The sequence below is a fragment of the Aquarana catesbeiana genome, linkage group LG02 (assembly GCF_042186555.1).
Source record: "Aquarana catesbeiana isolate 2022-GZ linkage group LG02, ASM4218655v1, whole genome shotgun sequence".
Classification (NCBI taxonomy): domain Eukaryota; kingdom Metazoa; phylum Chordata; class Amphibia; order Anura; family Ranidae; genus Aquarana; species Aquarana catesbeiana.
In genome coordinates, this window is record NC_133325.1 from 139,992,523 (window position 1) to 140,005,552 (window position 13,030).

The 13,030-nt window shown below is 39.8% G+C and overlaps 1 protein-coding gene across 1 annotated transcript in view; it reads right to left on the reverse strand.

The window, feature by feature from the left end:
• Nucleotides 1–10,348, reverse strand: part of LOC141127257 (keratin, type II cytoskeletal 75-like) — a gene marked incomplete in the record, with an annotated part of 11,555 nt that extends 1,207 nt beyond the window's left edge. The window contains 9 exon segments of the mRNA XM_073613536.1: nt 1–528; nt 618–652; nt 1,084–1,304; nt 3,333–3,458; nt 6,170–6,334; nt 7,359–7,454; nt 7,551–7,611; nt 8,023–8,237; nt 9,428–10,348. Coding sequence (XP_073469637.1) covers nt 188–528; nt 618–652; nt 1,084–1,304; nt 3,333–3,458; nt 6,170–6,334; nt 7,359–7,454; nt 7,551–7,611; nt 8,023–8,237; nt 9,428–9,922 — 1,755 coding nt within the window.
• Nucleotides 10,349–13,030: the final 2,682 nt, after the last annotated feature.

Sequence of the window (13,030 nt, forward strand, 5' to 3'; positions counted from 1 at the left end):
AAGATGATGTGTTTGATGACAATGATGGGTTACTAAACAGAATTGTCTTTTTCTCTGTTACTGAATAATCTTAATAATGTAATTGCATATCATAATAGTATACCTCAGCATTTTATTGTTTTAACACTTATTTAAATACATGGCACAATATGAGGCTGCTGTCCTCTAAGATCAGTTTTGGTGGCTATCAGTTTTTTCGTGAGGATGTGGTGGTTGTTGATACTATCTGCGCACCTGATTTACGGCCCCCATCGGACTGGTTGTTTACAGTGTAGCTTCCACCACCAATGGCTTGTCCACTACTAATACTGACTCCACTTCCACTGCCAACACCGAAACTACCTCCGGTGCTAACTCTGCTTCCACTGCCAACACCGAAACTACCTCCGGTGCTAACTCCGCTTCCACTGCCAACACCGAAACTACCTCCGCTGCTAACTCTGCTTCCACTGCCAACACCGAAACCACCTCCAACTCCATAGCTGTGGCCTGCTCCACTGCTGGTACCATAGGTTGAGCTCACGACAGCTGTCAGAAGAAAATATCACTCGGTTTTATATACATTTTATATTTGTTTTCCACCTATAAATAATAATAAACTTAAAAGTACAACTTACATATGCTTACTGGGCCAACACCTTCTCCAGCCAACCTGTATAAAAGGAATACACAATTATAACAATTACATTAAACCAAAGCATATAGTAGTGATTCAGTAACCAAACCAAAAAAATGATGTTTGCGTTGCAAAGCTAATAGACTAAAAGTAAATTCCTAGTTTTAACCCAACTGTCTGTATAGGGAACACAGGTTGGTAGACCCAGCAGGATTAACAGACTACATCACTGCTAGCAATTTATGGTTGGATATTACCTCAGGCAATCCTCTGAATTCAACTCTATCCAAGCTATCAAATTGCACTTTTTAAAAAAAATCAGCTGCTGGCCAGGTCATTCCCTGAACCACAGCAAGGAGTGGGATTCTGATAATGTAAGCGCCCTTGTATGGATATATGCCCATATATAGACACTAGCATTTACTAAATATGAGAATACATGTATATAAAGTACTTGTCTTCAGTACCTGCTCTCCTCTCCTTCTAGAAGTTTCCTGTAGGTAGCAATCTCAATATCCAGAGCCAGTTTGACATTCATCAGCTCCTGGTAGTCTTTCAGTTGGCGAGCTATGTCCTGTTTGGCCTTCTGCAGAGCATCTTCTAGTCCTGCAAGCTTTTGCTTGGCATCTTTTAGTGCAAGCTCGCCACGCTGTTCAGCATCAGCAATTGAAGTCTGTAGTTTGGCACACTGAGAGTATAAATAAAAAATATTAGAAAAGGCCACTTTTAATAAGACAAACATAAACAAAAAAACATTCAATTCTGTTTAAAATATGAAATGCTGAAATCTTCTATGCCTGCAAGTTAAACACCATTGTGCAAGGGCCCCAATGCTATTTTCAGGAGATAGCAGACTGCCCCTGTAACAGTTAAAATAATGTAAGCATAACAAATTATTTTATTTGTTCAAATATTCATTTTGTACAACTTGCAGAAAACTTTACAGCTACAAAAATGTGTGTTCATCAAGATTCCCATGAAAAAAGGCCAAATTTGGCCTGCCCAGGAAGTTGACATTTTTTAATAAACCTTTGTAATTACTACCAGTAGAGAACCTATTGTGGGTTTAGAGGTGCAATTTGCCCCAGGTACAACCAGCTGTGGTGTACTGTATGAGGTTGGTCATAGAAATGCTGTCTAAATTGTCAGGTGGAGATGTCTACATATTGTTACAGTTGCCCAGTTGTTTCCTGTTTATTGTAACAATTGTCCATTTGTTGCTCAGGTATTGTAACAGTTGGCTGTTAGTTGTCAAGGTATTGTATAAAATTGGTCATTTGTGCTTGATGTTGATGTATTATCAGGACTGAATAATGAAATAGTTGCGCGCTGCCCCCTAGTGGTAAGTAAAAATGAAAAAGATAAATTGGAAAAGCTGAAGCTATCACCTATGTGTTCCCACAGTGACAGCAATATGATATAATATGTGATAGCACTGCTAACAAACTGATAAGTGTCAGTGCCAAAATAATAATACAAAACAACCAATATAAGCATAAATTCATAAAAGTTCATAAAGGTCCATGATGGTAATCTTTTTAAAACCAGTGTATAACAAACTTCGCCATGAAGGGCGTGCCTCACAAACATTTCTGTGGCTTGTGCTCCTTTTACCAGGTGCAATACAAGCTCACCTCCTTATTATACCCTAAACTGAGTCAAATGCGCTCGAGGATGGTGGCATAACACATAGAGGTAGAGCCTGGTGATTGTAGTGACGCTATTACATGAGACCTGCTGGATTTTTATTGTACATGCTGTTTCTATATTCAATAAATGTGAGTGCAATGTATGAAGTTGGGTTTGTAAAGGTTTGTACAAGACTAATACCCAGGTGCTGCACTATTGGAAGCATTCTTGTCTTTTCATGTTTGCGTGGAGCTGCTGGTGATTAGTGTGGAGCCATTTCATAAGGAACATCAGTTATTATCCAGAGCACATTTGACCCTGTTTAGGGTATAATAAGGAGATGAGCTTGCATTGCACCTGGTGAAGGGAGCACAAGTCATGGAATTTTTTGGGAGGCACACCCTTCACGGTGAAGTTTGTTATACACTGGCTTTAAGAAAATCACCATTTATTTATTATGATCATGGACCTTTATGAACTTTTATGAATTTATGCTTATATTAATTGTTTTGTATTATTATTTTGGCACTGACACTTATTAGTTGTTAGCAGCGCTATCACGTATTATATCATATTATCAGGATTACCATTTTTTGCCTTTGTATTGTCAAATCACTGCTATTTAGAAGACCAGTGACATTGTAGTGTAATCCACTGCGGGCCTGTTAATATCAAAGCACACCTATACACTGTGGTGCACTAAGTGCACTGCTATAAAACCCTTTAATTGAATGCTATTTTTGTGATTTTCAGAAACATTGTTTCAATTAATTAATTCATTTGTGTTAAGTTCATGATTATTGCAGAAAATATTTTTGATGTACGGAGGAGTGTTAAAAAATAATTCTCCCCAGGTGTCCAATATGCTAGGCAGGCCACTGATTACTACACACGGTATTGTTTTTTTATTTTTTAACCTAAAAAAAAAAGAAAAAGTGGGCATGTTTCTTCTAAGGAAATTTTCAGATAATAATAGCTTTCATAAACCCAGTGATGGAATAATAAATAGTCTTTTCCTAGTGAGTGTTTTTACATCTGACAGCTTAATGAAAGATAATGATCTCTAAATATTTTGCTTTTAAAGTACCTGTTTCTTCACGCTGTCAATTTCAGAGCGAAGTCTATTTATCAAACGATTCAGCTCAGCAATTTCAGTTTTTGTGCTTTTCAGATCATCTCCGTGTTTTCCAGCAGAGACCTGAAGCTCTTGATACTATAGAAATAACAAAAAATATAATGTTACTGTGGAAATATAACTAGTAAAACCTATAGGAAAATTGATGTATGACAGTTTTAAGGGCAAGATGGATAAAGTTCCGGCAGTTGATCTTAGGCCCAAATTCCCCCTATCTCCCCCTAAGTATTTGTGCTCAGAAGACATTGTGCTGTACTCATTACCAAATGAGCTGATGTACTAACTTAAGTTTTGAACAGACTCAGAAAGCTCCAACAATGTGTACTACAGGCATTCTTTGCTTCTAACTATGGAGCAGGTGTCTGATGGTCAAGAGTAGATGTAATCCCTCCTGGGCCACCGTCATACTGTAACTTAAAGCAGAATTACAGTTTCTTTTAAATTAAAACTCCCTTCGCCAAGTAGGTTAAAAGTGCTGCTCTTGCTGCAATACTTACTTCCTTTACGGCATTGTTCCCCACAGAAGCTGCCATTCAGCTTACTTCCTGTGAACCCTGACCATCATGAACACTCCCCCTGGGGTGTGTCATCAGGTCAGCCTGGTCTCACAGGATAATGGTGCAGAGAGTGGTTCCATATCGTTATGGGATGCCACTCTCTGCAACATTGAAAATCCAGCCCATGGCAGAAGAAGAAGAAGGACTATAAAAAAAATGTGCTCAGAATAAATACCTATAAAAAAATAGTATGTATGCTTTTTTTCTTTTTTAAATTAGGGGGACTTTGATGGAGAACTGGAGGGAAATGCAGTGCGGTAGCTGCCTAAACTGGAATTAGGCATTAACTGTATAGCCTTAGGAGAGCTCTATTTGTTAAAGACTAGAGTCTCTTGAACCATCATTTTCAATTATAGGCTTGGCTTGAGGGTTGAATGAAAAATTATCTAGTAATGGAGAAGTCTGACCTTTCATTCAGCTACCTATCCTCCATTCATGGATTGTTTTTCACTCATAGAAGCTATAGTACAGCATCTATGAATGGATTGGTTTAGCGAAAAGGGCAGGTATAATCAACACTCTTGATGAGTGCATATGACAGGTCCCTCAGCTCTATTAATTGTTGCACCAGAAAATTATGGCATGCGGGAAAGGAGATGGGGTGGAAATAGGGTAGGGGGGTGATATTGGAGGAGGAAAATTTAAACTGAAGTAGGAGCCAACAGTACAAGGGACACATCACATTGATAACAAGCAATGTCCCCTTAGCTGATTTTTTTTTTACTTATACTTTAGAGAGAACTACAGTTGGTTCTTATTTAAGAAATGACAGCTGATTTTGCAGTAGCACTAATACTTATCTACATGCTGTAAGATCTTTGAGTGAAAAAACAAATGTGAAGTATTTTTTTTACATTTTGCCCCAACCAAAACTGCACAATATACACTCTGCACTGCTGTAGAGTTAAACACAAATCTTATAAATTATTTTTTGCCAAGGTCCAAACCTAGAAAAATGTCATATAGGCTCAAATCTAGAACAAAGAGGATGGGGAATGTATTTTGCTATAAAGCTTTTTTATTGTCTTATTTTAAATATAAAGTGCTTCAGTGCTGAATATCTCTTCCAGTCTCTTTGCAACCACTTACTGTTTTCATGCATGTAATCCAGCAGGAGCTGAATGTCATTGCTCTGGACTAGCTTTCTGATGGTAAAAGCGGTGGAACATGCGTGCACATTGAGTATTGTAATAGCTTCTTATAGTCTCCATCAGAAGTGTATATGACAAGGTGATAACACAGGAAAGCAATTGGCATGCAAGGGCAGAAGATTGTCATTCAATACTAGGAAGTGTCTAAACAAAGATTTTCAAGACAAGATCATGTTCGGCCGTTCCTATAGGGACGCCGCCCCCCTAATCCATGTGCCAGGCCCTGAATCTATATACAGGGCACCCAGCACATGGATTTCAATGGGTTTTTTTAAAGCACATGATTAGAGCCTGAGGCTCTAATTGGCTTAAAAAAAGGGTGGGCTTGGGGAGCAGAGCACTGCGCCCTGAGCCCACCCAGTTGTGTGACAATAGTGAGTTAATATTCACTATTGTTACATAGTTACATAGTAGATAAGGTTGAATAAAGGTAATAGTCAATCCAGTTCAACCTGTGTAGGTGTACGTGTGTCAGTGTCTATAATTGTTTCCCATATTCTTGTATGTTGTGTTCTTTAAGATGCACATCCAAGAGTATTTTAAAAATATCCATACCCCCCACTGCCACCACCAATTGTGGAAGAGAGTTCCACATCCTTATTGCCCTGACCCTAAAAAATTGTCTTCCTGCTTCTCCTCCCGGCCAACCAGGAAGCAGGTCTTAAGACCAGATCGATTGGCCGAGAGGAGAAGCAACCATATTGGCCGGTACAGAGGAGGATGCACAGGGAAATCCGGGAAATGGCCTTCCTCATCAGAGCGATCTCTCTGCTTTCCATCTGTGCCATCACACAAGCCAGAGCCCGATAGCAAGAGTACCACCAACTGAGGCCAGTGGCAGCAAACTACCCCCCCATCCAACAAAAAAATGGAGCACCAGTCGCCACTGGCTTTCACCATCAGGAAGATTTGTGTGATTGGGTTAACTACTTTGGAGGATGGATTTAAGATACTTTAAAGTAATAGGGGAATCTAAAATAAAGGTCAAAGCAGCTTTGAAGAGGAAAGATAAATCTAGACATTTATATCAAACTAAGCTCCATTAATTAACACAAATGCATTATTTAAATAAGGGACTCACTTTGTTTTGATACAGGGCCTCGGCTTCTTGCCGGCTTCTGTTGGCGATGTCCTCATACTGAGCCTTGACTTCTGCAATGATGCTTTGTAGGTCTAGAGCTCTGTTATTGTCCATGGACAGGATGACTGAGGTATCGGAGGTCTGACCCTGCATCTGGGCAAGTTCCTAAAAACATGGCAAGAAGCACAAGCACATCCAGTACAACCAATAGAAGGGAAAAAATTATACAATCCTATATTCACAATCCTAAACCCACAGTAAGTATAAGTAGTAATAGTATTAGTAAGGTGTCTAAGGACTATGGTTCTATGACCCTCAAAATGTCACCACAGCTCCTTAACAAATCAGGATCAGAAATTCACTATGTTAGAAGGTAGAGGTAGAAGAATGGATAGTATCACACGATTGAAAAATATATTGATAAGCAGATGTACTAGGCATTCTCTATAATGGAGACACTACAATCCATTTCATGCTTTCACAATGCTCCTGGGGGCTGCTGTCAATTACAGCCTTGATATCCAGTAGTTCATACCTGCATTCACTGTAAACTGTGTACTGCATCAACTTTAGATGCTGCCGAGTGACTTCTTCTGGCATCAAAGTATGCAGAGTTAAGTCACATGTGAATGTGTTGATGCCTGCTAGGATACTTAATTCTGTAAAAGTTGGGGAGCAGTTGTTGCCTACCTTTGTGACACAAGCTACATCCAAAACTACAAAACTACCGATTTACATACAGAGTCTTACAGTCAACTTCCTTTTGACTATCAGTTGCAAATGATTCACAAATCAGTAGACTCTACTACCAGAAGCCTATCACTGGTGTTTTCTTACACATAAAAGGTTGGTCTTTGTAACAAAGGATCCAAGAGCAGGGGATTTGAGTATGCAACTTAGTAGTTGAATTTAGAGAAATGGAAAGGATGATAAGGGCTACAGACAGAATCAATGTGAAAGTTATTGCTAGAGTTACAGGAGGGGTCAGTTACAATAGGGGCCGGTGATGGGGACGTTAGGTATTCACCTCACTGCCAGAAGCTCTACCCTGAAAACTCAGCATTGCACTCAGTGTAGGAAAATCAAAAACTGTCATATTTTTAAAGGTAACTAATGGCAATATATCTTTAGATGTAAAGTGCATCAAGAATTGTATGAAATATATTTGATAGCAACAATTGATAAATACCGCTTCATATAGGGCCCTCAGGAAGTTGATCTCATCTGTCAAAGCAGCCACCTTGGATTCTAATTCCACTTTGTTAGTGTAGGCAACATCCACATCCTAAAATAAGCATGGAGTAATATATTATTGTATATGTAATTCATAGAGTCTTATATGGTGTGTTACATACCAAAATCCTTTTATATATATATATACCTTTTTGAGTACCACAAACTCATTCTCGGCAGCTGTGCGCTTGTGAATTTCATCTTCATACCTGTTTGAAATAAATTTATAGTACAAATTAGCCAAGTATCATTGTTTAGTATGTATAAAGCTAAAGTTGCTTGATTGCATGCAATTGAAGAGAATGCTTGTTTTTGACTTACAAAAAATGTCATACTTTAATCAAAACCAGCCTTGTTTTTTTTAAATTATTGCTAATGGCTAAACAAATAAGTCAGAGGGAGCTTTTCCCTCTGCATAGCATGGGCGTTTGCCTAATTTAATGTCATAAGTGAATGGGGTAGAATGTTTCACACATTCAAAGTGTATCAAACAATGCAGCATATAAAAGGCCTGCATTTTCATTATACAGGGCCTAGAACAATAAAAAATACCTAAAGACTTGTGTTCTATAAATTTAGCCCCAATAATGGTGCAATTTGATCACACTGCATTTACTTACTTGGCTTTGAATTCTTCTACAGCATCTTGCATTTGTTTCAACTCTCCATCCAGACGTGACTTATCATTTACTAGACTGTCCAGCTGTCTCCGCAATGCATTAATATAGGCTTCAAAGAGGGGCTCAATGTTATTCTTCACAGTCTTTACTCCTTGCTCTTGCAAAAGCTTCCATTTTGTTTCAAGAACCTTGTTCTGCTGTTCTAGAAATCTTACCTGAAGTGTAAAATAAACATATATGTTTTTCACTGTTTATATACTAAGAAACATAATATTATGGTTTAACAGAATAGGTAGTCAGTCAAATGATCATACAGGGAGTAACTGTGACCATAAGAAACAGGTGCAAAGTTAGAAGCAATGATAAAAAACAGTTTTTGATGGTAAAAAGCATGCATGCAATGGGGCTGATTTACTAAAACTGGAGAGTGCAAAATCTGGTGCAGCTGTGAATGGTAGCCATTCAGCTTCTAACTTCAGCTTGTTCAATTATGCTTTGACAAAAAACCTGGAAACTGATTGGTTTCAGTGCACAGCTGCACCAGATTTTGCACTCTCCAGTTTTAGTAAATCTACCCCATTGCTTCTTTGGCTTACTCATGGTAATATGTGGCTGCATAGTATAGTCTCTATAAGATTTTATAATCACAGAAAGTCTACATGAAAATCACTTCAAAACAGTTCAGAACACAAACAGCTACGTATGCATATCCTCACAAACAGCTTCCCTCTTAGTGAAGTTCAGGGTAACTGGTAACACAGGAGAGATCCAAGGCCCAATAACAAAGGGCTACCCCATTGGAAATAAAGTACTATGGTAGAAATTAGGGAGCTTCTCCCCACAGTAGCAGGGACTAATAAAGAAGATGTGTGCTATTAGGCTGCTGCCCAAATGCCAGTTCTGACAGTGGAGGGCCTTTCACCTGGCTGCAGATCACTCATTCAGCTATCTCTGCCTCATTAGGTAACACCTCTGTGAGCTGCTGAGGGAGAGAAACCCAAGGAACTTCTTTTTCTTGGGTGTGTCCAGAAACCCAGGGAGTTGTGGGAGAGGAAGTTGAAGGGACCTTAGTCTGCATCCCAGTATTGTGAGGAAATGGTCACTTCGCCACACTGGTACAGTATAAAAGCAATATCTAATCCCAGGAGAAGTTCTGAAGGAATTCTGAATTTCATAGAACTCCCCAGACAGTTATTTGTAGGGACCCCTACCTGAAACCGCAGCATGACTGTTTATGGTGATTAAAGAAGTGAAGTTCAAAATTAAGAATATACTGGTTCTTTCACTAGCAGGTGCACTACAACTGATAATAAGGAAGTACAGATCTCACAAAAACATAACCTAGCAAGAGTGTCCTAAGGGTTGTAAAATGCAGTGAAGATCGTCTTTGAACAAGTGTACTTACCTTATCGATGAAGGTTGCAAACTTGTTGTTCAGAGTCTTGATTTGTTCTCTTTCTTCTATACGCACTTTTTGAATTTGTGGGTCAATTTCCAAATTGAGAGGAGCTAAGAGGCTCTGATTAATTGTAACTTGTTGGATCCCCCCTGGTGGGCACACAGGAAATCCAGAACTACCACCGAATCCTTGGCCAGCGCCAAATCCAGAACCTTGTCCAAACCCTGCTCCAACACTAGCTCCATACCCAGAACCACTTCCAAACTGGGACTGTAAACCTGTAGGAATGGAAATTTTTCTACTTCCTCCCAAGCAATAAAGACTTCTGCTACCAAAGCCACCCAAGCCAGCATGGCCAGCACCAACACCTCCACCGCTGGAGCGAGAGACAGAGACTGAGCTGAAGTTATTTCGGTTTGCCACAGATGGAACAACAGAAGCACTGCTTGTACTTTTCCTTGTTCCTCCAAGAGAGTATGTAGCTTGGCGAGATACAGACATGATTCTTGCTAGATCTGTGTTTTTGAAGATGAGCTCAAAGCAATAGTAAATGGCTCAGTGGATGCTCTAACAAAGCTTCCCCTTTTATTTGTCTCAGTATGTGGGTTTGGTCACAGGGTTGACAGTGTATCATCGTGCCTCAATAGTGGGTTTGGTATGCCTCCTAGCAATCTAAACACTGAGCTCATCTGATTAACTCACGCCTTGTAAATTAAGTGTAAATAAATCTGTTTGCTAAAAAAATGATTGACCATTTCAAAATTTGCTGATTACAAGTAAATACAAGAATGCTTTCACGGAGAGTTCAGCATTATAAATTGTATCCCATAAGGGCTCTTACACCAAGATAAGAAAATGAAAGTAGTATTTATTCAGAAAAAAACCTAGACTGTTATCATTTATAGCATAGCTGCATATACCATATTTTAAGAAAATTCAACTAAATCAAAATTAAAACGTATCTTTATATATAAAATTTTTTTTTGTTTGTTTAGAGTGGGGAAGGCTTAATCGAAATTTGGCCAGTTCAGCAGGGACCAGCTGCATTTTGATCCATGTATGGGTAGGCTGGTCAATCTACCCATAAATTTGTAAACAACCAGCCTGTTGAGATATTTTCTGAATGAGTCTTCCTGCAATCAGAACATAATAGCACAGCAGGAGTGATTCAAGGTGGATGGGGGTATAGGGTCTTTTTTTTTTGTTTGACCCGCTGGTTGAATGAAAAAAAAATGAATAAGGTATGGCCATTAATAGAACCACCATCACATTTCTCACCCTTCTATGTGTTATTTATGGTCATTGTTGCTAAGGCCGTCCATACACGGAGCAAATTTCTTTCCTGCAAAATAGGGTTGCAGGAAAGAAATTCGCTTGATTCCCCCATAAATGCAGACAGTGTTGATGCAGGAATCCCTCATGCCGGGCCATTGTCTATAGCAGCCACTAGCCATAATCGCATGAGAATCCCACAGGCTGGCTGTCCCAATCAATCAACTTGGTACATTCAGCTGAACTAGCCGAGATTTGAACTGTGTATGGCCGAACTAAGAAAAAAAATTGAGGGGAAATTTTACAGTTGCCACCAGATCACAGAGGAGATTTGTTCTTTGAAATGGGCAGTGGAATTCAGTTTGCATGTGGCACTTTTTCAATTTTGGGACTGGACTATGATATTATTTGAATTACAATTTTTATTATATTATACCACAATATATATTTGTATTGCGCAGTGTTATATAAATGCTTTGTAAATGAACACAGCACATTTTCTGAAGTTACACATTGTATCACATATAAATATGTTTTGCATGCTGCTTCCCATATTGTGATTTATTGCCTCAAGTGAGGAAAGTGTGTGTCTTTTGAACATGTATTTTTAAATATTAAAAATAAATGCTGGTGGGTGGGTGTGTGGGCGGGGCCTAATTAGCCCTGCACCCGGGGGTACCTTTTGCGTAGAGTAAGCTTATGAATGCCCGGGACCAGGTGGAGACTGCGGTCATGTGAGCGTTCAAACATTAAGGTAGTTTCCTGATTTAGAGATGAGCCTTCACTGTGTGCAGTAATAAAGGGTACAGAGCTCCTCTGAAAGTGCTGTCCCCTGTCACTACACACTGTAGCTTGTAGGTAGCATTAGTAGGGACAGGCTGAGCCTGCGCCCACTCCACCATTCCAGCGTACCTCTGTTACCCCACTCCCAGTAACAGAATGGTGTCCTGCCAAACATATAACCTGAACCTCATGCATGCTCTTCCTAAATCCTTCACCTCCCCTACATTTTCACCAGGCTGAGGATCTCCATAATGTGGGTTTGGCTCTGGTTGCTATTTGAAACCGACCGCAATGGAGGGAGCCAGCATATCAACCCCCCTCGGGGGACCTGTCACCTTTACCAGGTACCACGCCTAACAAGAAAGAAATGGCTGCACATCCAGAACTTCTCTGATTAAGCACAAGATGTATGTGTAAAACGCGTCTACGTGACCACAGTTTTCTGTCTTTGGTGTTATCCTTATGAAACCAAATAAAAGGCAATCAGAAGTCCTGAATGTGCAGCCATTTCTTACTTCTTTCCACGTTTCCCACGGAGGTGGGCCGGGGCTAGCACTCTGTAAGATACTCCCATCAGCCTTATCTTTATACACCTGGAGCAGCGGTTCTTTTTCTTGTATACCATGCCTAACAAACTTGTGCTTGGTTACCCTTTAGCAACAATGTTTCTCTTCCTTGCCTTTCTGAGTTAACCCATTGGAAACTATGTTACTTCTAACCCCTTTAATGCCTTACAGGCCCTGGTTATTTAACTATGCCAGAACTAATATACACCTCATAGAATAACTTCAGACCAGGCTCATAATGGTTAATATAACTTTACTGATTAAGTTCTGCATAACAGTTCAATATGAACAAGGTCCCCCTAACCCTAACTATTGTAGTGTGGCTGCCCAGGCATACCTCTGTGAGGTGAGAGTCCATAATGGCATTGCCCATTGCTTGGATGTCTCAGAGGATCTTGGTGCTTTCAGAGCACTGCAGGAAGCAGCAGTTCCAATCTCCCAAACAGCACCAACTGATGTGACTCACATGTACTACCGGAACCCTCAGGCCTCAGCCTTCCCCCCTTTTTATGGCACAGGTGGACTAGCTAGGCCCAAAAGCCTGGGAACTAAACTTGCAACAATTAACCCTTTCCCCTAGCCTGGGACAGCTGCTAACTTGGTATAAACCAAAACAACCCAAATGGCAAATTTGCGCTTACTCCCAAATATTTAAGCCGCTAACGCAGCACAAGAATAATTGCCCAACAGATCCAAATGTAAACCAAACGTGTAGCGCTAAAGAAAAGAGTAAGGCACCTGCAGACTGGCAAGGTATAGAGCCAGTGCCCTACATACAGTATGACTAAAACACAGTAAATATCTCACATTGGAATTATGAATACAAGTGTAATATAGTGTAATACAGGAAATTCCGTGAGTGGGAAACTGAATGGGTCACCACTAATAAGTGATATATGCACCACCTTCACCAGCGTAAGGCCATAAAGTCTCTGAATGAATGATAGACGGCTGATTTATTGCAATTCAGACATGTCCAGGATGAATA